This window comes from Oenanthe melanoleuca, chromosome 5, assembly GCF_029582105.1.
Source record: "Oenanthe melanoleuca isolate GR-GAL-2019-014 chromosome 5, OMel1.0, whole genome shotgun sequence".
NCBI classification, from domain to species: domain Eukaryota; kingdom Metazoa; phylum Chordata; class Aves; order Passeriformes; family Muscicapidae; genus Oenanthe; species Oenanthe melanoleuca.
The window spans coordinates 50709818-50734317 of NC_079339.1; the positions used below are offsets into that span (position 1 = coordinate 50709818).

The 24500-nt window shown below is 53.2% G+C and overlaps 1 protein-coding gene across 1 annotated transcript; it reads left to right on the top strand.

Moving 5' to 3' along the window:
• Positions 1-235: 235 nt before the first annotated feature.
• AMN (amnion associated transmembrane protein) lies at positions 236-21030 on the top strand. The gene is made up of 12 exons (XM_056493657.1): positions 236-362; positions 2191-2309; positions 2424-2468; positions 11816-11903; positions 13365-13600; positions 15018-15155; positions 15235-15343; positions 16369-16451; positions 17153-17339; positions 18025-18199; positions 20431-20533; positions 20756-21030. Exons 1-12 carry the CDS (start codon positions 302-304, stop codon positions 20849-20851), a joined length of 1440 nt encoding a protein of 479 aa, XP_056349632.1. The 5' UTR covers positions 236-301; the 3' UTR covers positions 20852-21030.
• Positions 21031-24500: the final 3470 nt, after the last annotated feature.

Genomic DNA, 24500 nt, shown 5'->3' on the forward strand with positions numbered 1-24500 from the left:
GGAAGGCTGGCTCCAGGCTGATGCTGGCGCTGGGAAGGCTGGCTCCAGGCTGATGCTGGCGCTGGGAAGGCTGGCTCCAGTCTGGTGTCGGCGCTGGGAAGGCTGGCTGCAGGCTGGTGTCGGCGCTGGGAAGGCTGGCTCCAGGCTGATGCTGGCGCTGGGAAGGCTGGCTCCAGGCCGGTATTGGTGCTGGGAAGGCTGGCTCCATCCCTGTGAACTCCCCGCTCCCTGCAGCCTCCCGGCTGAGCCCATCACGTGCCCGGGAAGGTGCAAGGTCCAGGGGCAGGACCGCGGCCCAGGGATGGCAGCCGGCTGCCAAATGGAGCGGCTACTCTTCCTCCTGGCTGTGCTGCAGCTCCTGGGTGAGTACGGCCAGCGCCCGGCCGCCGTGGCGAGCAGGGCTGACCGCGGGGCGACCTCCGCGTTTCGCGTGTGCAGCCTGGCTCGGAGCAGGGCTGCAGGCTCTGTCATTGACAGGATACCTGCCAGGCAGAGGGAGAAGGCATTTCCAGGGCACGGGGAAGGCAGGCAGGGACTGAGGCTGGGACAGCGCTGCAGGACACGCTTCCTCTGAACATGCATTAGCTTTGATGTTCAAGGACTGCGCTCCCCGGCAGACAGGGATTGAATAGCACACGGGTGTTTCCAGGGCTGGGTGGGTGCCCTGCGGCCGGAGGAGCCGGGGGGATGCGGAGCCGTCTTCAGGGACGCGAGGCTTTGTGTTTTGGGGCTGGAGCTCTGATCTCTCCATTCCCCAGCTTCCCGGGGCGCCACGGACACGAGGGAACCGCAGCAAGGACGGAACAACTTGCCATTACTGTTTGGGGGCTTTTTTCCTTCTTCTCTCTGAGCCAGAAAGGTGTTTATGCCCGCAACACTGCGAGCAGATGCTTGGTTCCAGTTCTTACCAGCGGTAATGTTCTTTTCCCTCTCGGAGGGTTTTAAAGAGGAGACGGCACGGGTGTGTTCGCTCTGCCCGGGGGCTCCTTCAGGCGGCCCGGCATGAGGCAGGGGAGCCCCTCTGTGCCGTGTACCTGGGCTCCAGGCTTTCATTCTGCTTAAAAATACATGGTTTCTGTTCATCGGGAGATGGCTACTACAGCCAGCGGTCTCAGCAGAGCCCCTGGCAGAGTAAAACAGAGCAAATTACACCTCAAGGTGATCCTCGTGTGCTGATAGAGACTCTGCAGCCACAGCACCCCATCATTTGGAGTAGCTGAGCCCAGGCTTTGTGCAGCGCACCTTCCTCTGTCGGCTGGAGTCATTCAGAGCCCCCCTCCCACCCAGGCTGTGCCCGTGTTCCCTCCCCAGTCCCTTCCACCACGGGCATTCAACATATCTTGTCATTTGGTGGGTCTTTCTCCTACAGAAAAGATGATCCATTAAAAGGGCACAGGTAGGGGGTTTTGTCATTGGCTCATACTCACTTGCCTGAAGCCATTTAATTCAGGCTGCTGGAGATTCATTCGTCTTCAGCTGAACATGCATCCCCCAGCCAAGCCTGGGCACTGTCAGGCTGGGAGGCTGCTCTGCTGTGCTTGTGCAGTCAGAGAGGCCAGAGTGAGAACCCCCCTGCCATGTCCTGTTCCTGGCCAGCAGGCTCATCCCTGGGGGCCCCAAGAGCAGGACTGCCACTGTCCCCAAGGGGAAGAACCCTGTTTCCCAACATGTTTAAGCCTTAAGGCTGAAGTACACCCCTCCAGCTCCAAACACATGAAACCAGCCCATGCTTGTGCTACATGTCCCATAGCAAATGCCTTTTCTTCTCTTGCCCTGTCTTAGTGGTATCCCAGCTCTGCATGCCCACTCTGCACCTTCTGGAAACCAAAGGTTGAGGAATCTTTACTTGTTTAATTAGTCTGAGTGACAACAAAACCCCCGTCAAGGATTTCTTAATTACCAGGTGCATGTTATTCTTACCCTTTGCCTGCAGGACACATTTCTGCCTTCTCTCTGCCTGCTGAGTGTTTGTCCCTTGCTTCTCTTTCTGTCTGGGTGGCTAGAACCATCACCCAGCCAAAAAAATTTCCCTTTTAGAGAAGAGCTGTGACGGCTCAGCTAGGCAATGTAGGAGCTGCTATTGGGTGGAAAATCCCCAAATCTGGCCTGAATATGCCAAGCCATCCTAAAGCACACCCCAGAGCACGCTCCCATGGACTGGGTTAAACTGGTTTTTCTGTTCCCTCCCAGCTGCCACTGCTGCTGTGTACAAGCAGTGGATCCCCAACACCAATTTCGAAACCGCCTCCAACTGGGATAAAGGCAGAGTCCCCTGTGCCAGGGATGTGGTTCACTTTGAGAAGGACAAGGTATAGACATTTAAAATTTACTTTTATTTTTGTTTTCACAAAACACCGTCAGGCATTGGAAAAGCCCCTTTACCTGACAGGGCAAAGCTCACTTTATTCTTGCTTTTCTTACAGGTCATCTCAGTCTTTGTCAGGTCTCCCCATGCACTGACAGACATGGTAAGGATGGTGTGCAGGGGTGTAAGAGGGTGGGTGAGGGCAGGGCCAGCCCTGGAGCTCTGCCTGGTGGCACATTAATTCCCCTTTCCCCCTCTCCACAGAATCATAAAATGGTTTGGCTTGGAAGGGACCTTAAGAGTCATCAGTCCCATGTCCCTGCCATGGACAGGGACACCTTCCACCAGAGTAGTTCCTCAAAGTCCTGTCCTGAACACTTCTGGGGATGGGGAATCCACAGCTTCTCTGGGCAACTTGTGCCAGTGTCTCATCACCCTCACAGAAAACAGTTTCTTCCTAATATCTGATGTCCTACTGTCCTCTGTCAGTTTAATGTCACTCCATGGATTTTGACACTTTCCTCCAGCCAGACCAAGGGTGCCTCAGCTGAGGCAAGGGACAGGAGCCTGGGTTTCTGTGTACCGTGGAACCAAAAAGCCCATTTCTGTTTTTTGCTTGTTTGTTTTTGTTTTTTGTTTCTTTGTTTTGCTTTTTAATTAGGAGAGATGAAAGAGAGTGCAGCAAAACCCAATTTCATTTGAAAGAAATTGATTTTTCCTCCTCAAAGGAGGGATAAAACCCCCTCCAAGTGATGGAGAGCTTGGCAGTAGTTGGCTGAGGAGCACCAACCCACAACATTGCAGGCACTAGCCCTGGGCAGAGGCTAAGTGAAGCTGACATCAAAATATCTAGAAATGAAAACAAATTGTTCTGGGAAATCCCAAAATGTTGCTTGAGAAATTTTCTTTCAAGTGCCATTGGGTTTTATATTTTTCTGTGGTATTATCAGTCCAGCTGTGGCAGGATGGGCACGACACCCTGCTGAAATGTGTGTGCTGAGTGATATAAAATTGGGGGGGCTCAACTCAGAGGGGTTTCTGAGCAACCTAGTCTTGCCCCACAAGAGGAACTCTGCCCCAGAACAGGCTGACAGCCATAGAAACGTGGGCTATCAGTCTCTGTGGCTTGGAGGGTAAAATTTAACAGGGAGGAATTAAAGGGAAAAGCAAACCCACTGCCCCAACCTGCCAGTGGGGGATGGGTCACCAGTGAGCCCTCTCTCAGTGCTGGGACAGGAAGAGATGGGCTGGATCCTGTTTGGAAAACCTCCTCCTCTAGATCTGATGGGCTTCTGGATGAGTTTCCTCTCTCGGTTTTAGGGCAGCTTTGCTCTTTTATTGGCCATTAAATTTGAAGAAGCCCTTGAAATTTATGTGGTGTAATTTGTTCAGGCTGTCTATGCCACTAATAGTTTTGATGCTTTAATAACGCCATGTGCCACATTTAATCCCTCTACAAATATTTGGGGAAGATACTTTATTTATATGGCATTTTAAATATGAATTTTTGAAGGAAAGAATGTACTGGGGAAATACGTACAAATATAATGTAATAAATGATGTGGAATTTACCCAGAGAAGAAAAGAGCAAAATACCACTCCAGTAGATTTTATTTTACTTACAAATGAATGTATAATATTTCTAAAGTACTTTCATCAGAGGCCTGCAAAGTGCATAATTGCAGAGCAGCATCAGTCATTAGCAGCCAAGCTGGAGAGGAGCTGAGCAGAGGAGAGGGGGATCAACACAACCTTTGCACAACACCAATCAACACCCATGGCCCTGCCCCTGCTCGGGTGGATGGCTCCTATTGTGACTGAGGGGTCAGGGTGCCCCAGTGACCCCTGGCTCATCCCAATCAAAGGATCCAGAGTGCTGGCAGGGGTCCCTGGGAGCCCTCTGCTGCCTTGGAGTTTCTCTGGGTCTCTGCTGTTGGCAGGCAGCTGCACAGGCTCCAGCGTTACAGTGAATTTTATAGTCCCACTGCTGTGCAGATGGGCAGGGCTGTAGGGGCTTCATGAGGAAATGAAGCATCACATGTGAGGACACCATTCCCCTCCTGCACTGAATTGCACTGCAGGTGAGCAGCCAGCCCTGCCTATAACCTGAACTGCACTTCACACCTTCCTTCTGAGCATCACTGCCCCAGCTATTCCCTGTGAACTGTCCCAGCATGTCTCTTAGTGAGGTGGTTAATATTTCTGTTTTATTTCAGCTCAGGCACTTCCCTCTGGTTCACTGCCGTGCTCTGCTGTCACCAGGTGATACAGGGACTGCCAAAGTTAGGGATGAAAAAGGAATGAAACCCACCACCTGAGCTGGGCTGCCACTCATGCAAATGGCATGAAATTTGGCAACCAGCTGGTTAGAAAATGAATTGGTCATGAGGCTTTTTGCAGAGAGGCTGGGCTGCACCTGTTCGGCTGCCAGCCACGCGCGCGGGAGCATTAATCACTTAAATCAGCAAGAATACATTAAGCTTTAGAGTCACCATGGAGATGCTATACAGCCTTTGGCCAAAAAAAGGAAAAAAAGGATGTTGTTTGCTATAGCAGCATAGCATAGAAGGAAATTTAGGCTCTCAGTGACTTTCATGAAGGTAGTGGCTGTGGCAAGAGTAGGGGAGGATGCTTGGTGCTGGTGGTGGAGGCACAGCATGAGACCTCCCATCCCGACTCCCCAGACTCTCCTCGACATTTTTGTGAAAGCTCACTTCTGCATGGTGAGCTCTCCATCTCCCCTCCCCATCCATCCCATGTGGGCACCAGCCAGGTGCTGGGAGCTGCCTTCTTAGAAGGAGGCTGTTGGGGCACAGAGCCTGCCTCCCTGCTCAGAGCTCACCCACTGAGCACCCAGCTCAGCAGTTATTTGAAGTTTCAAATGGATCTCTAATTCAGTCACACACTAAATCCAAATCCAGCTTAAGCGTAAGTGGCTTTGATGCACAACTGTTGTGATTAGGTTGGATTTTCTATGGTATTTAGCTGCCTAAAGATGCAGATCAGTATTTATCCAGCTTTGGGAGGTGCCTGAGACGAAATGTGCAGAAAAGATGGAAATGGAGGTGATGATGCCTGGCATGGGTGCTCCAGGGTGAGGCAGATTTTGGCTTTGTTTGTCTCCTGATGGGGGAGGAAGACTCCTGCAGGGATTGGACCCTCTGGCTATGGCTGTGCTTCCAAAGGGAGCCAGGCCAGGGCATGGCTGCAGCAGTGAGCCTGGTGTCTGGCCCAGTAACACCAGCCCTTGTGCAGCTTGTGCCTGAGTTTGACATGGATGCTGCTGCTTCTGTTTTTGAGGTGGCAAGAATTGGGTTTTTCACATGGGCAGAGCAGCCTTGCTCGACCCCAGGGTCAGGTACTGGCTGGGGTTACTCAGCAGCTCTGACATCACCTTTCCAGCTCTGCCCCATCCCTGAGCTCTGCTGTGGGGCAGCATCCATCCCTTCCCCCTCCCCGCCTGCCCCACAGGGGCTGCAGGGCTGGGCAGAGGTTTGGAGCATGTGGGGCACTGGGGTCTGCCCAGGGCACCTCCCCCAGCCTTGTATTTTTAGCTGCCTAATTGTGAGAGCAGAATGTACTGGGCTTTGCTGCAGGATGCTCCCGCTCGGTTCCTGGCAGAGATTGATCTTGAAATGCCAATTGCTCTCCAGGGGCACCGGCTCTAATGAATTGCCACAGTTCAGCTAGTCCCAGGCACCGGTGCTCCCTCCCCCACTCTTCCCAGACAGCAGGGTAATGACACAACCAGAAAAAGGATTATTTTCCTTCCCCTAAGATGAAGGTAAAAAATTTCAGGGGAGTGTGTGCCAGCACATAATTCCAAAATGGAATCCTGCAGTCTTTTCTGTGTCAGCGTTCGTACTGAAGGTGTGTAATAGGGAAGGAGTTTGGTGAAACAGCCATTTACACTCATCTCCCCGAGTCTATTTGCTCATTTCAGGCTGGTTTCCAGCGGGAGGAGTTACTAAAGTGTGTGATGAGCAGAGCAGCTTGCCAGCATCCTGGGCTGCAGCGGATGCTGGAGCCTGTCTGCCTGGGAAGCTGCTCCATGGACCGTCTGCTGTCCCTCCACTGCTGGGCATGGCCCCTCTGCCCACTCCTCGAGCCTCTTCCTGGCTTTCTCTGACCTTGTCTGTAAAGTTCAGGGAAAAGAGCTTAACAATCTGAAATAGATTTGGCAAATGGCTTTAAGCCTTTCTGTGTCTCCTGCATTCATAGCTCAATGTCTTCAGCTACCCAAGGGGCTTCACATGTCCCTGTGACACCCATTTCTGTACACTGTCAGGACCTGTTCAGCTACAAGTGTGTACTGGGGACCTGCAATCAAGTTAATGGGCTTTTTGGGTCTGCTGTTTTCTTTTTATCCTCCCATGGCTTTCACTGGGCCCTGCAGGGTGGTTTGACAGGGGCTGTGCCTGCCAGCAGCAGTGTGGGATGGCCAGGAGCTGAGGTTTCTCTGTAGGGACGGGCAGGACCATGATGTGTTGGGAACCTGATGTGCCAGGCCACCCCTTGCCAGGGGATGTGGTGGCAAGGCCAGGCTGGGCAGGTGCTGTGGGGAGCCCTGTGCTGAAACACAGCCTGAAACGTGAGGAGCAGAGACAGCAGGAGCTGGCTCTGGCATTAATGACAGCACTGTGCTGCTGCTGCTGGGCAGGAGGGGAGGCAGAGCAGCCAAGCACCTCGTTAGCTTGCAGGGGATGACACTGGAATGATGATATCCCCTGGCACTGCTCCTGTGCCTGTGCTCCTGCCTGCTCAGGGTCAGAAGCAGAGGGATGAGCTGTTGCTGGGGTCAGAGCAGGGCTGGGGCATCCCCTGCCACTGCTGGGGACAGCAGCACCAGCCTCTGTGCTCCAGGAGTGCTGCACCAGCCTGCGTGAGGGATACAGGCTGCAGTTCCTGGTTTCCTTGGGAGGCTAAAGCCCCATTCCTCATGGGACCATGTGCCTGGCAGGGAGGTCTTTGGGCAGCTGCTCCAGCAGCAGGTGCCCCTCCTCAGCTCACACAGGAGGTCATCCTGCCTGCCAGGGACTTGGACTGGCTGCTGTGGGATCGAGGGCTGTGGCAGGAACAGGCTGGCTCTGGCAGCAAACTGGGACTGTGGGGTGGCATTTGTGGCTGAAGGGAAGGACACTGTCCTGAGGGTGCAGGTGAAAGCTTCAGCTGGACCAGAAGGTGAATAAATGAAGCCCAGGTAATGAACCCAAGAAATGCTGCTGCAAGCAAGCCCCTGGCAATGCTCCAGAGCTGTCAGAGGGATTCACCTGGGGGTGAACCTGGCCCTGTGCCTTTCTGGGGTGTCAGCCAACAGCTGGATATCACCCAGGCACCACCACCAGCTGTGCTGAGACCCCCAGCCCCAGCAGGCCCTGGGAAAATCCCTGCTGTTCCTAGCTGTGGGCAGAAGGGACAGAGCCCACCCACCTGCCTGCTGGTGTCCATGGGCTGCCACTGCCCCAGCTGGGCAGTATTTGCAAAGATGAGATGGAAATCATTTCCCTTGAGCTTGTGGGGGGTTACAACGATCTGTGTTGGAGCAATAGCCTGCATCCTATCCCAGTGATGTTTTTCAGTGGAGGGCCAGCAGCACCAGTGCCAAAGCTGCCCCTGGGCTGGGTGCCAGGCAAGGGGATGTACCTGGGGGCTGATGGCTGCTGACCTGCCTGCTGGAGCAGCCTTGGGTGCAGCACTGTGGAGCTCAGTGTGCCCAGGCAGTCTTGGTGGTGAATGATGGGGATGGTGGCACCATCTCATCCAAGCAAAGAATTCAAATGCATTGATGCTGCAAATTAAAGCAAGGCTGGGGGAAGACCTGGCTGCAGTCACAAGTGTTGTTCACCCAGGTTAAAGCACAAGTGCTGCATTTTTCCTGTGCTGATGATGGTGACATGTCAGTCACAGTGCTCCTGTCAGTCATCTCAGCCCAATGCTTGTGACTCAAGTGGAGCCAGGATGTGCCAGAGGCTGGTTAAGGACATCTGATTGGAAAGCCATCTCTCAGGACTTTGCTATGTTTTTATTTCACTTTTTGGAGGTTAGTTTCTTTTTCACTTATGCATTGGGGCAGCAGATTCCTTCTGGTAGTGCAATGCTGGGCCTGGTCCAAGGGTCTTTTTTTTTTTTTTTTCCTGACTTTGATAAGAAAAATGATGACTGTGTTTCAGTTGTCATTACACTTGATAATGATTACCAAGGAGATAAGTGATTTACCAGTATCAAGGATGGGAAATGACTAATGGGACTCTAAGCACTCACTGTATTAATGGCCCTGGAATACAGGTTGGCAGCAGGAAGGGAAAGCAGATGAAACTGCCAGCTTTTTGGCTTTGGTCCACTGGTACCTGTCATTGCTCAGTTCAAAATGTACTTGGAAAGTGGCCCAGCCTGCATGCAATTTCCATATTAAACTCCCAAAGGTAGAAAACCACTGCCCAACCAGAGTCTCCATTTGTCCTCTGCAGTGAGCTGAGATGCTTAACTTATGTTAGGAAAAAAGAAAGGGCAAATTATTTACAAAGATTCACTGGATAATGGAGACACTCCTGAAATGCTGCCCAGTGGAGAGAATCTCAGGCAGGGCTGGTGGTGGATGTGCAGTGGGCACGGAGCCATAGCTTCAGGGCCCAGCCCACAGAAATTCCTGTGACAAAGCACAAGTGCAGAGCTCTTCCTGAACTTCATGTTTGTGGAGATGAGGTGACTCTGTCCCCTGTCTTGCATCGTGTTGTGTTGCATCTTAATTCCAAGGCTGGTGCTCGCAGTGCTTGGGTAATCCCAGGGTGTGAAGGGATATTATGTGTGCTCACTCTCATTTCCACCCACATGAGCAGCTTCCTCTGGGCTTGGGAAGCCCAGCCAGCCTGGGATTTTGGCCTCAGCAGTGGAAGGGGATCTCTTTCTCCAGGCAGCACTGACAGAATGAGACGACACAGCCTCAAGCTGCACCAAGGGAAATATAGGTTGGATATTAGGAAAACTCTTTTATGGAAAGAGTGATAAAGTACTGGAATGGCCTGCCCAGGGGGTTGGTTTTAAACACCATCCCTGGATGTGTTTAAAAAAGACTGGATATGGCACTCAGTGCTGTGGTTTAGTTGAGGTGTTAGGGCACGGGTTGGACTCAATTATCCTGAAGGTCTCTTCCAGCCCAGTCATTCTGTGATTCTGTCATCACAGGGTGTTTGGGAAGCTCTGACCCACGGCCATAGTCAAAGTGGTAACTACAGGGGAAAGATTTGTCAAGCAGGCAGGGATGAGAGCAGGGACTTCCCAACCAGGGTCTTGATCCAGCCACAACACTCACAAATGCCAGCCTCAGCAGCCTGGGAAAGCAAGCAGAGACCAATCATGGTCCTGCTGTGTGACCATCCCCCTCAGCAGCAGCTGCTGCCTGATTTTCCTCCTTCCACCCAAAGAGCCCTGCAGCTTTGGGTCTGAGTGCCCAGAGCTGACTGCTGTGAAGGGCTGGTACTCTGTGCTGAAAGGATGTGCTGCATCCCTTCCAAAGCCCCCCACTGACAGGTCACAGCTCAGATGGGCCCACAGCCAGCTGCCCTTCCTGCCTGGCCCCTCTGTGCCCGGCTGGCTGCAGGGGACCAGCTGCAAACCGGGCAGGGGGCACTGCCAGGGGCTCCAGGCTGGAGAGGGGACTGGGCTGGCAGTGCTGCTGGCACTGGCCTGAGCATGGGTGACAGCTGGCTGCTCCACAATGTCCCATTGCCTGCTTCTGCCTGAGCTCAAATGAAAACAAGCCAGGGCACTTGAAGTGAAGTACAGCGTTTTGTGGTTGATGCTGGTAGCATTGCCCTCATCCAGCTGAATGCAAGCCAAGTCTTGAGCCTCAAAACAGACATGTTTTGATAGCTTTTTCATCTGCAGCTAAAGGACATGATGCCTTTGTATCCTGGCAGACCTTTCAGCCTTTTTCAGTGCTTCAGTATTGGACAAATTTCCTCTACTCAAAAGTAATGGAAATTCAGAGAATCTGATGGCAGGACACACTGTGGTCTGATGGAGCAGTATCCATAGGCAAAGGCTTCTTCCTGGCTGGGGGGAGACTCCACATCCTTGGGACACGTGTTGCCTCAACCTCAGTTATTCCCAGTGTTATCCCCTCTCATCCAGCCCAATGTATGGCATTGCTGGGTCCAAAGCAGATGGTGCAGAGGAGCACTGTGAGACTCTTCCTGGGGGCAGCCACCCTCTGCTCTCTGTCCTGGCTTCTCATGGCTCCTGAACCAAGAGGGGCACCAGGGCTAAGGCCTTCAAAGCACTGCACCACCGAAGCACTGAACTTCTTAACAGGTGCCTATCCACAGTTTGGGGGTGATGAGCTGTTTGCCTTGTCACCTCCCCCATGCCTTCCCCATGGTGGGCTCTGGGTGAGACTGAGCATCCTCAGGCAAGACTGACCAGGGGCAGAGAGCTATCATGGCCACCTGCAGCAGGCAGTCATAAGTCTTGCTTTCTGTAACCTAAGTGCATATTTAAAGACTAGTTAAGTAGATGAAACCTTAAAATCCCATTTAACTTTTTCTGCCTGAGCACAGGACCCTCTACGTTGGCATAAAAAGTCCTGGAGGGCTTTCAGCTGCTGTTGGGGAGTGATGCTAAAACACTGGATAGACCAAATTAGAGAAGGGAGCCTTGAGCATCACTGACTCTGAAATATTGGAAGAAGCCATGACTTTCCCTCTGCAATTTCTAAATGTAAAATAAGATGGGCTGGGCTGAATAACCTGTTTGCTGTGGATGAGTTGCCTGAGCCGATCATTTGCCAGGGCCTGTCCCAGTTAGCAGTGCTGGCTGGTGACTCAGGGGGCCACAGTTTCTTGCTGAAAAGGTTCCCATGGCAGAGCTGTGCCTGTTGAGGTTTGTCAATGGCCAGGCTGAAGCCAGGTCAGTACTGTGACCCTGGCTGCCTGCTGGTGACGTCCTAGCCAACAAGAAGGGGCTCTGGCTATGGCAAGCTGCTCCAAATGCCACTGAGTGTTTCCCTTAGCTTGTACTCAGTGCAAATTCACTACCTGACTGTAGCAAGCATAGCCTGGGCCCCTGAGTAATATTTTGTGGGACAAGCACAGCCCTTGAAGGTGGGAAACCATTAATTGAGGGGGCCTCTGGCACTTGCAGAGCAAGGTTGGGTTTTTCTTGGTATACCAACCATGTATAAACCCATTCTTGAGCTGCTGCGAGTGTGTACAAGAGGAGGAAGAAACTGTCAAAGAGCTTATTTTGCTTTTTCCTTTTCTTGCTTCTCTGAATGCTTTTCTGTGTTGTGGAAGACAATGTCACACTGCCTTTCCCATTGCAGGATCCCCATCCATAATCCAGGAGCTGATACTGTGCCATTTACATGGGGCATGGTAGGGGTAGCTCCTGATAGCTGTAAAGTGCCTTGGAGACTGTGAATATAATAGGCAGCCTAATAATTAGCATTGTTGTTTGATTACAAGCCTGGGTGGCTGGCAGCAGGACAGTAACACTCTGCATCCCTTCATCTAGTACCTGCCCCTGAGTGGAGAATTCGTGCTGGCAGCTGGTGCAGCGTTCACAGCTTTCGATGGCAGCTGGGATCCAGGCTGTGACTCAGGTATTTTGTGCCCAAACCAGGCATCCCATCAAGCCTGTGATGAATCATGCAAACTCAGCCCAAAGGTCCTACCTCAGAGCAAAGTGAATCACTCCTCTTCAGTACTTACCTTTTCTTTGATGACCTCCCTCACATCAGATCATTTTTTCCTTGTAGATCACCTGTCTTCTAAAAAGGTAATTATAGTAGGGAAGCCTTTGAAGTTGTAGCAGAGAGGCAAATACTGTTTGTATTTTCCCCTGCCTATTAAGCATGTAGCCACATCAAAGCCCTTATTTTCTCTGCCATAGTGTTTCTAAAGAAAACCAGTTAGGAGGTACACACTGGTGAGCCAAACCATGGCCATCACAGCAAGCTGGCCTTTGCCCCACAAATGCATCCTCCCCTCCCTTCCCAGCCTCCAGCCCATGGCTGAGACAGCAGGCTTCTGTCATTGGTGCCTGCTATTATCTAAAAGCTGTTTTCTAGGGAGGGGTATTTTGGGTGCTTAAGAACTACCCCATGCTCTCATTGGCAAGTAACTTTTTAGTTCCTCTACAGGGGAGGAAGCATTCAAGCAGAACACTTGTGCCTGCACTGCACTCTGAACGGAAAGAAAAAAAAAAAAAAGAAAAATAGAAAAAAGGGGGGAAAAGTCTAAATCAGTCTCCCTGGAGGAAGGATTCTAGCTTAAGATGGTCTGGAGCCACTCTGAAATCCTTCATCCCTATCATTTTTTTGTTTTGGGGCTGTTTGCCCCCCAACAGGGATGCTCTGGCATCTGTGCTTGGCACTGGGCTTTTCCTGCTGACCATGCACTGCTCCCCTGAAATCAGCTGGTGCTTCTGGGACAACTCTCACAAATGGACTTCTTTAAAGCATGATTTCAAAATGAATGCAAATAATTCAGTCCTTAAGTACCCTCATGCTGAATTGGTAAAAATTCAGCCGCTGGGAAGGGAGAGAAGGAATCAGAGCACTGCATGATGAGACTAACCAGCAGGGAAATGGTTAATGGTTAAATAATTGATAGTTAAATGAGGCACTGACTTTGGGGTTACCTGCTGCAGGAACAGGGCTGGTCAGATTCCTGCAGACCTGCCAGGCTGAGAAACTGGGACATGAATTATCATACCCATTTTTATCAGGTTTAGCTGTTACTCAGCATTCGGGCAGATGTTTTTTCTCCTTAACCAGAAGGGGAAAAATATCCTGTGGGATCTGGGCCTGGAAGCCTGCAGGCAGATGTGGGATATGGGCTGAGACCCCAGCCCTGAGTTCTGGGAAGGTTTGCCAAGCTCTGGGAGACACCTGCAGTGGCTGCCCATGAGGGTGATGCCAGGGCCAGCCCTTGGCTCCCTGCCCATGGGTGAGATCCTTCACTTCAGGCCAGACTGTGCCTGGTTTCACCAGCCTGGACACGTCTGCTGGGGCTGTGGATTTGGGTTTGGGTTTGCTCAGCCCTTTCTATCCCCTTTGCAGGTGGAACAGTGAGGTTTGCTGATGCTGAGCACCATGCCTGGTTTGACCCCACGCTGTGGCAGGATGTTCTCCCCAGTGGGGAGCTGAAGGCAGCTGGGCCCGTGTTCTCTGTGGACGAGGAGCGCGTCCCGTGCCGCTACGATGGCGTTATCTTCCAGCCCCACACCTCGTTCCGCGTCAACACCGACTCCTCTCAGCCCGTCATTCGCCTCCGCAGCATCTCTGTCATGGGCCAGGTGAGGTGGGGAGGAGGAGCTGGCTCCACGCCTCCTCCCCACAGCTGAGATGGGGCTCACCCGTGGGGCTGCAGCTTCACGAGCTGCTGCTGCTGTGCACGGCCTCGATGGCTTTGTGCATCGCCCAGTCTGGTATTGCCTCCCTCCCTGCAGCACAGGCTGTCTCACTGTGCTTGTTTGAAAGGGCCAATATGCACGGGTCAAACCACCAGCAAAGGGCTGGGCTGGCTCCCAGGTCTCTCCCTTCGCAGGCACGTGTCTGCAGCCGTGCTGCTCAGGGCCCCTCTGGGACACCTCCCTCCTGCCCCGACCCTCACATGGCCTGTGCCCAGTGAGCATCTCCCCGCTTTGCTCCAGCACTGCTCTTTAATTGATTGGAGGGATAATTATAGAAGCTCTGGCAGCCTGCTGTGCCTCAGCCCGGGAGTCAGGCTCCCCAGGAGCCCTGTCCCTCCTGGTTGGAGGAGCAGGAGATCACAGCGCTGCAGCAGCAAACACAGGCTCCTTCCAGGAGTGGGAGATGCGGCAGGCGTTTCATAAGTTATTTATTATTTCTGCTGCTGTGCTGGCTGGGATCTGCCATTTCAGGGCCAGGCATTAGGTAGCTGCTTTTTGGGTAATAGACTCAGCTGGTGCCCAGGCGGGTGCAGGCGAGTCTGAACAAGGCTGGAACTCACTCCAGTGGAACTCACCCCAGGCACACAGAGCCCCAGGGATGGAGAGGTGGATGCTCTTGGGTGCCCAGAGTGATGCTGATGCCTGGGGATTTCCCTATGGCACATCATCCCCCCAAGGGACCACTGCTGGCTGTCCCTCAGGGCAGGGGCTGCTGCTGAGCGATGAGATGGAAGGAGAAAGTGATTTTTATGATCATAGCACATTTCCTAAGAACTGACTTTATGAGCTTCTCTGTCCCTTTGTAGCCAGCCTACTCTGTGCTCTGTGATGACTATTTTCACCCCATGATCTGAGAAATCTACCTGTTGTGCTAGAGCATGGATACACTTCCTGTGGAAGGGAATCACAGGTGACATGGCACAAGGCTGGTCAGTCCAGCCCAGCCTTTGCTAATGCCAAGAAATTCTTCTTAAATAGAAGGAAAACAGATCAGCCTCCTTCCTCCCAGTAGTGAAAAGCTGGTAACTTGAATTCTCTGAGCCAGCAGAAAGATGGAAAGCAAAAGAAGAGAAGGCCCAGCCATCTCATTGTCATTGTTTTTGGTTTTAGAGAGTTTTTCTGTTGGTCCAGGGGAAAAGATGAAATGGGTGCATTGCCAGGGTTTTCCTGCTGCATCTGTCTGCATCACTGGGCCCAGTGGTGGCCATCAGATGTGACAGCAGGTGTCCAGCAGCACGCCTGGGTGCCTGGGGACAGCACTGGGACCTGTGCTGGATATTCACTGCTCCTCCCTGCACAGGAGCTGAACACCCCATCATCCTGGGCCGGGTACCTGGGGAGCCCCTCTGCCCCGCTGCAGTTCCATGGCAATGGCACTCTGCAGGTGACAGGCACTGGCTGTCCTGACAAGTCTGGCTGTGCCTGTGGGAACACCCTGGTGAGTCTTCCCTTTCCATTTTGGGGTCTCCAGTGCAGTTTGAGGGGTGAGGAACTGACGCTGCCCTGCTCTCCTTTAGGATGGCCCCCGCATCTGCGCAGCCCTGCTCAGGGCGTCGGGGAGGCAGTGCCCAGAGCCAGCCTGCCAGAGCCCTCTGCAGCCCCTTGGCCACTGCTGTGGGATCTGTGGTGAGTGGGGACACGGCCCTATTCCTCCTCCCTGCCTTGCCAGCTGCTTCCCTTGGCCCCATGGGGGAGGGTTGGGTGCAGGGGCTGCTTGCTGCTGGCTCTAAGCTGAATTTTGCTGTATCACTGCTGCCAAGGGTCCTATCTCCGGGTCCCATGTGCAAATCCCATCGTGCCACCTCCCCAGCACGTCTCTCTGAAGAGATCCTGGCTTTGGGGAGCCTGTTCTGAGTCGCAGCCCTTTGTCCCTGCTTCTGGTTTACTTGTCAGGATGTCACAGCTCGTCAAGCTAATAGGGCTCTGCTGAGTTTATGCAGCTGAAAACACGCAGAGGAAATGCAACCTTTTCCACTGTAATGTCAGCTTCCCAACAGCCAGCTTGTTTAATTTAATTTAAAATAAAAGCATGCAGATTGACAGCGTTCTCTCTGCATCAATCTGCATGAAATATTGCTAGGGGCAATTTTTCATGCACAACTGTACCTGGATACTTGGTATGCAATATTTGGTATGTTGTACCAAATTTATTAAAATGGCACCATATGTTTCTCCAATGTGCTCCTAAAAGCATAATCTCTTACAGTCTTTAGGACAATTTAAAATTTCAGCAAATGCTTAATTATATTTTTCCCAGGGAAGTATTTGTCTCCGTGACTGCAGTGCAGTGGTGCAAGGATCACAGGTGCTCCCTCCCCTCAGCCTCCCCCCATAGCCAAGGCAGTGCTGCTGCACCACAACCTCATGGCCCCAAAACCAGGGACATGAAGAGCTTCCCAGAGGGATAAGAGGGAGAAAGCTTTCCAGGGAAAGCTTCTCTCCAGAATATGTTGGAAAGCCAAAAGCCTGTCACCAAACCCAGCTGACAAAAAAGACCAGCAAGGGAGGTTTCTGTCTGAGCCCAGCCAGAGCAGCTGCACAGGGTGCCAGAGGGTCCCAGTGCCTTTCGTGGCAGCCAGAGCTGTGCTGCCCTGGCTGCTCTCTGCCCACACAGGGTGACAGTTTCATGTCTGTCTGTTTCCTGACTGCAGGGGCCACCATTAACCTGGATTTCACTCCTGATTTTGACCTGCAGAAGTACCAGGACAGATTGGTCCAAGAGCTGCTGAGCCAGGTAGATCAGCCTGTCACATTGGGAGGGGCTGATGAAACCACAAGCCACTGGCCACATCTGCCAGTGACCTGTGGGACTGTGTGGGGCAGGCATGCAGTCTCAGTGATGCCAGGGGTGCAGCTCAGCCCCCAGCACCCTGCAGTGCCCTCCTGGACGTGCCTGCTTGCTGTGCTGGGCCCCTCTGCTGCTTGCCCCTTCCCCAGCAGGCAAGCACTGGGTGGGTGACTGGCACTGGTCAGCTCTCAGATGCTCTGCAAACGTCAGTTCATGCTGCTGCTGTCAGGCACAAGATGATGTCCCTCCTCTTTACCGGGGCTGCTGGGGAGGAGGTGTGCTCTGCACTGGGAGGTTCAATACCAGAGCATTGCTCTATTGATCCTGAGCTGAAAGCTGTCTGCCTGCCCTCCTTACTGCCACACATCTCAATACAGCTTTTAATGGGTGTGACACATGAAATTGCTTTCTCAGCATGCTCTCCTCCTCACTGGGGGCTCATTGTGTGCTGGGCGGGTGCTGGTCCCAGCTCGGGAGAGAGGGGAGGTACGAGCCTCTCCTTTGGGAAATGCAGCAGTGCTGCAGTGACGGATGGCAGCTGTGGTGGGGCTCGTGGATTCAGGTGGGGCTTGCAGCTGCACCCACCTTGGAGATGTGACTAACTTGTGCCTACCCTCTCTTTACGTGTCTCCTTGTGTTTTGGGAAGCCCAAGTACGCCGGTGTGCAGATGGCCATATCCAAGGTGCACAAAGCACGGAGCTTCCTGGGCGTGCTGCCCCGAGGCGCCACTCCGCTCATCCAGATCGTGCTGGTTGATGACAGAGCCGGAGGGCAGGCGGGCACGGCGGCAGAGCAGCTGGCAGCAGACATCATGGAGGGCATAGCACAGCACGGTAACAGCCTGTGCTCCTCAGCAGCCCTGCACTGCACCCAGACCCACAGCTTGGTGTTCCCTGCCAGCAGCCCCCATGGCCAGGGGTTTGAACGTCTCTAGGGATGGAGAGTCCACATCTCTTGGCAGCTGTCTCCACAACTGACCATCTTTGCAGTAAACCAGTTTTTATATAAATACTTAGATAAATATAGGTACTTAAGTTGAATTTACTGTATTCAGCATCTGCCCGTTGCCTCTTGCCCTCTCACTGCTGAGAAGAGACTGGCTCAGTGCCCCAGCTGTGGCTCACCAGGGCAGGGCAGAGTGGAAGGTCTCAGCTCCCTTGCCCTGCTGGCAATTCTCCTCATGCAGCCTGGGATACTGTTGTGCTTCCATGCCATGTCTGACCATGACCAGCTTGGTGCCTGCCCAGGTCCCCAGCCCCTGTCTGCAGAGCTGCTTGGATGCTGCTTGTGCAGGCAGACAGTGGAGGCTGGCAGATCCTGATGGGCACACAGGTCATTGTGTGGGTGGCAGACAACAGGAGCTTGTCCCATCGAGTCCATCTACCTGTGAATGCCACCCCTGTTCCCAGGGAAGGGTGGTCAGCCAGACAAGCAGGACCAGACCCAGCTGAAGGCTCCCTCTGCCATGGGTGTGGGGATGTGTTGCCCTATACAATCCTCATCCCTCTTTCTTTGCAGGTGAAGCTCTTGGCATTTCAAGTGGCAAGATGGAAGTGGCCACTGGCAGTACTGCCAGTGGGCAAGTGGGGAGCCCCTCAGTGAGCAGGATCACAGCAGGGACTGTCATGGGGCTACTCTTCAGTCTCCTGCTCCTTGGAGGGATCCTCTTTCTCTACAGAAAGGGAAAGCTGAGGTAGGGATGGGACTTTTGCCAGCAGCAAATATTTGTGCTGCCTCTGCCTGGGAGCAGCTGCCAGCCCAGGCTGTCCTTGCAGTCTGGCACACAGGGGCACACAGTGCTGCCCAGAGCTCCCAGAGAGGGGCATGGCCTGGCAGCCTGCTGACCCAACATTACTGTTCACAGAACCACAACCTGGTTTGGGTTGGAAGGACCTCAAAGATATCTTGTTCCAGCCCTCTGCCATAGCCAGTGACACCTTCCACTAGCCCAGGTTTCTCAGAGCCCATCCAGCCTGGCCTTGAATACTTCCAGGGATGGAGCATCCACAGCTTCTCTGTGCCAGAGCCTCACTGCCCTCACAGTAAATTTGTTCCCAGTATCTAATCTAAACCTGCCCTGTGTCAGTTTAAAACTCATCCTTGCTCCTCATGGTTTGCTGCAGGTGAGGTGGCTGCAAGGTACTTCTGTACTCTTGGGCTGTGGCTTCCTTCCCCTCCCTGGCCAGGAGGAGCTGCCCTTGGCTGGGTGCAGTGTGCTGGGGTGGGAGCAGGGCTGCTGCAGCTCAGCTGGAGCTCTGCACAGCCTGGTCATGGTGCCTGGTGACATCTCCTCTTCCTTGGCACCATTAGTTTGCAGCCCTGCTGGGGAGGGAAGGATTGAACCTGCCAGCTGCTCAACAGAAATGCACCAAAATAATGCAGAACACTCATCCCACAGCTTCATAAGCATTAAAGGGAGAGACAGCATCCAAAAGCAAGTGCAGATTCTGGTGCATTGCTTGTTCACAGCATGGAGTACAGAGTGCAGGTCCCAGGGGAGGGCTGGAGGCTGCACCTGACTGCACCACAGCTGGGAGCTGGTCAGAAATGCCCCTTCTCCATCACCTTTTTCCCTCACAGCTTGGAGATGGGGTCTGGCAGTGATTGGGGCATCCCAGCAGTGCCCGTGGCAGGTGCTTGGGGCACTCTCTGTGCTGCTCCCACATGCACCCACCTTCTCCTGGAGGGTTTTGCAGGGTGTGCTGGCTGCCTGCTGGGCCACTGTGGGTTCTCTCACTTACCCAGCTGTGGGCAAGTGGGGTTGACTTTGCACACTTGATAACCAGAATTGCTTAAATTTGCATGTGCAAAGTGCACCTGTGTCTGCCAGGGGGTTCTGAGCTCCCTGGTGCTGGGGCTGCTGTGTCACAGGCTCACAAGTCAGGTTGTTTGTTCCCTCCCACCTCTTCCACTGGGATTTTGTCACTGTGCAGCAGTGGCCCTGATCAGGAACACTTGCCCTGCTGCTTGACACGTGCTGACATGATACTTCCTAGCAGTAAACCCATTTAATTTCTAAATAAAACTCCCAGACCCATAATTGCTACTTGATGATTTATCTTTCACTGATATCACTTTGGGTGCTGGACAGGCTTTGAAACCAGCTCTGTCAGCAGCAGGAGGGAATTTTATGTAGCTACAGGAGACAGAGCTGAACACGAGCCAAGGGCCTGTCCCACTCCTGCTGCAGGTCCCCCTTATTTCCACTGGAAGGGAAATAAGGACAGAGCTTCCCTCAGAGCTCCTGAGGTGATGTGCACAGACCTGCTGCTGAGCCCACATGCAGCAGGTGCCCAGTGCAGGGGAATGCTCAGTGACTGGGACCCTTAGGATAAAAGTAATGAAGAAAATAATACAACTAGTGATGGTGATTAAGATGAAAAAAATGGTAACATGATAAAAGTAATGATAAAAGTAATTAGTACTTGTTGAGATTGCAGTGGGTAGCAGGTGTCAGCTCTGTGGCAATTCATTTAGGCCACAGGGAAGCGAAGCCTGTGCTAGACTTGTCTGCCTCTGCAAACTCCTCCCTCCAGAATGCAGGTCCCAGATCTCCAGGCTTAATGATTTCTGCTGGATACAGCAGCATTTCCCTGGGAAAGGGTACAAATATCCCATTCCAATAGCAAACTGACATTTTGCCCCTGTCTATTTTCCCATCCAGCTCTTTGGGGTGCAGGGTTTGAGCTGGGGAGCTGCAGGGTGGGAGGGTGTGGGTGCTGGTCCCAGCTATTATCCCATCCAGCTGTTGGAGCTGCAGGGTGGGAGGGTATGGGTGCTGGTCCCAGCTATTATCCCATCCAGCTGTTGGAGCTGCAGGGTGGGAGGGTGTGGGTGCTGGTCCCAGCTATTATCCCATCCAGCTGTTGGAGCTGCAGGGTGGGAGGGTGTGGGTGCTGGTCCCAGCTCTCTCTCTCTCCCCAGGTTTCCTGCCCTGGCCCTGCCCCAGCCCTGGCACAGACTGGAGGAGCCGGCAGCCCCTGCACCAAACAGGGACCAGGGCTTTGACAACCCCGTGTTCAGCGTGGTGAGTGGCACTGCCAGGGACACTGGGGGCATGGGAGGAGCTGCTGGGGGCTCTGACCTTCCTGAAAGCCTCTTGGGGTGACCCTGACAGGGCCCTGCTTTCCCCATTCCCCTTCTCCCTCAGGTCACCTCCCAACTGCTGCAGGGACTCAGCTCTTGGTGGGTATTGCCAAGGGTTTGCTTCTCTTCCCCATGGGCTGTTTTTCGTCCCTTGCTGTTGCAGGAGCCTCCAGATGTTGACCTTGGAGAGGAGACACCAAAAGATCTCCAGGTTTTCTACCTCAACCCTCTGTACGATGCAAGTGAGACAGAGACCTGATGCTGTGACTCATGCTGGGGGACCAGCACTGCCCTGGGGACACCACCAGCCCCAGCCCTCACAGCCCCTCACATCACTCCTGCTGGGTTTAATCCCACATCACTCCTGCTGGGATTTAAGCCAGAAGCAGATCCCACCTGAATAAAAGTGTGCAGTGGAGGAAACCAAACCAACCTTCACTGTTGGGATTCAGTCACATGGACATGGCCTCCCTTGGTGTTACTTTTGGGTTTTAAACTGTATTTTGCAGGTGTCAGTTCTTTTTAGACAGTTCAGCATTGAGATTTGGGTCTCAGATGGTACCCAGGGATAGCTCAGCACCCCATGCTTTAGCCAGCACTGTGCTGGATTTGCCCCAGGGCGCACAGCGGGTTGAAGGAAGCATCCCTGGATGCATGACAGAAATTCAGTGCTCAAACACATTTTAAATACGGCCCAGGACCTCCAGAGAAAGTTGTTTTGCTCTGCAGTGCTGGGGATCTCTGCTCAGGGTCCGCATTCTCCACTCAGTCCTGTCCACTGGGTGCTGGTGAGGTGCAGTCCTGATTAAACATTTCCCTCCCCAGGGAAGCTTCTGGAGCTTGCTCCTTCCCTCTGTGCCTGGACTATAGGTAAGAAACCCTCTTGGACCTTTGGGGATTTATTCTATTGTTTCTCAAGGTGAGAAAGTGTTCTCCTGGTGGAAGGGGGAAGGAAGTTTGGTGCCAGGGTCCCCAGGGAGGGATGCAGGCAGGAACTGAGGGCTGGGGACAGTCACCAGCCCGTGTCTGATGAGGGCTGGGGCAGTGGCACTGAGGAGCCTCGTTAGTGCTGGCCTGTGTCAAACACCATCCTCTGCCCACAATGTCAGGCAGTGCATCTTTATGGAGCAGGGCTGATGGGTGAAGTGGAAATTATGGATATGTATGCAAATGGATGCAAATTTACACTCTACTGGGTGTTCAGTAGGGCTTGTTGGCATATTCCATATGGAAGCAGCTATTTTAAGTTTATAATATTTTGTTCTAGTCTCTGAAAGACATAATCCTTCTCAAAGGCCTGGGAATTCATCATTAGGTGCATCAGAGCCCTGAGGAAGGGTAACAGGCAGCATGGGGTGGTGGGACCAGCACTGCCCTCTGGAAATAGGCAGGACAGAAGCATGAGGCAGGCAGAGAACCTCAGAAAGCCTCTGAGCTCCTGGTTGCTGCAGTGAATTTGCAGGTGGAGCAGAGCCAGGAGGAGTTCTGTGCTCAGGGAACACACACCCTGGGGATTTCACCATGCACACCCCTCCTAAGGGGCTCCCCCACCAGTACTGGGACAAAAAGCAACTTGCCTGGGCAGGAGTTTCCAGTGCTCTGTCAGGCACTTGCTGCAGGGTGAAATGGTCACTGGCCATGTCAAGAAGCAGAGGAAGCCCTCAGCCTGCAGCAGCTGACATGGGCATGCTGGGAATACACAATCCCCATCATCCCACAGTGCTAAAACCAGTGCATCACTGTGGGGAGCAGTGACCCAGGGACAGGACCCAAAAACTCACCTCACAGCACACAGCCACTCCTGTGATGTGAGCCCAGGTCAGATCCCCACCCCAGCCCTCCTGCTGGCCCCACAACAGCACGGCATGGCCAGGGCTGGTGCAGCTCAGCAGCCACGGTGTTACCATGGTGCTGGGAGAGCAGCCCCATCCTCCACCAGATACATCCCTGCTTCCTGCCTCTGAGGCCCTTTTTGTGTTCTTTTTCCCTTTCCCACCAGTTCAAATACACACACACACACAGAGGAATTTTCTTTCTGGGGTCAGTGTAGTGCTGCACGCTGGAGACCTCTGCCCCAGGCAGCCCATCACACCAGCACTGCCCACACAAGGAGGGCTCAGGGGTGACCTCCAGGGAGCCCCTGGCCCCTCACCTCAGAGCTCACTGCTTGTGAGTGTGAATTGTGATGTGAGGATTGGGAGGTGTCTCCATCCCCACAATCTGTGCAGAAGGGGAAAGGCAAGAGCACCCCATGGCCACAGACTAAGGGAGAGAAGAGACAACCCATTGGCAACAGGGACCATTGCACAAGGTGGTGTCAGGATAGTGTCCTTCTCCTGCCAGTGGCTGAGGACATCAGCTCTGTGTGCTGCCTGGACACACAAGGATTTGAGGACACACAGGTATGTGCTTGTGGAGGGGGTCACCATCCTGGGACCCATCACTGACACAGAGGGAGGCAGAACACCCTCTGGCAGGAGTCTCCACCTGGTCACCCCAATGTGTATGGATTTGCTGTTGGCGAAGCTTCATTTTTAAAATGCATTAGCAGCTCGAGGTCACTTACAATAGAGGCTTAATTAAAGCAGAGATCAATTTTTGTCAGTGCACGAGCAGAGCACAGTCTGTACTTTTCCTTCAGGAGCCTCGTCCGCTCGCTCCTACAGAACGTGCAGGGAGGGGGGAGCTCTGCAGAAACAAAATGAAGCACCAGTCAGTTTGTGATGCTGGGGACCAAGAGCTGCTGGAAAAACAGCTGTATCCATGATTGTATCCATGATTGCTGCACACCAACACAGACAGCCCACTGTGTAGGCAGGGCAGAGTGAAAGGGTTCGGTACATAAGCGTCTACTGGGATCCTGCCTAAAAAAGGAATTTAATTCACAGACATCTTTGGTAAGCAGCACAGTAGATGGGGGGGTTATGTCACTGAGGCTGTGCACGGCAGCTCTGGGCACCTGATGGCTTTGTTTTGCTTCTGTCCTGAGTGTCAGGGGTCCCCCACCGTGACAGACTAATTCAAAATGCATTAGTGTTAATGGCAAGATCTCAGGAGTCATTGCTTCCCAGAGTCTCAAAAGAAAAAGCAAACTGCACATTATTAATGGACACCAACTTGTAGCACAGTGCCTTCCCTTTGCACGATACAGCTGCTCACAGAACTTGTGCAAACCCAGATTGTGGCAGTCCTCAAAATATCCCTGAGCCTAAAGACAGACTTGGCTCAATGAAGTTATTTTTTTATGTCTCTCTTAGCAGTGGCAGGAAGGCATTTGGCAGGGACTGGTCTCACCAGAGTGCAGGAGCTGGCCAAGGCTCTGGGGATGGCAGCTCTGGCTGTGTCCATCAGCATGCAGGGCTCTGCACTGCTCATCCTCACGGGACCACAGAGCAGGGACTGCGTAAGGAACAGCAAAGGAGGCGAGGCTGAAAAAATCTGAGGGTTTTATCTATGAGAAAGCATCCATAAGCCTGCATGAACCCGTGCAGTCAGATGACAAGAAAGTGCTGCAGCTTATTGTGGAGCAGGGAAAATATTTGCTGCAAGGACAGGGAAGGGGCTGATTCCTTGGTCCGTGTTCCTCCTCTGGCTGGAGCACAGCACTGCAGCTCCTGCTGGCTGAGCACGTCCTGCTGTCTTGTGCTGCTGTCCTCAGCTAACCCTGCCTGAGCACCAGGCACCGCTGGGACACGCTCCTGCCAACGTTTGGCTTTCCTGGGCACCCCACACCAGGCCTGCAGTTGATGCCTGGTCTCATCATCACCCCCTGTTCACAAAAATGTGTTTAGGACATTTTGCAAGTGCTGAGATTGTGCTGGACTGTGCATTCCATCCTGCCTTCCTGATGTGGTCCTGTGCCTGCAGAACCCCCTCCAGCCCAAAGCACTGCCCTGCCAGCAGTGAGC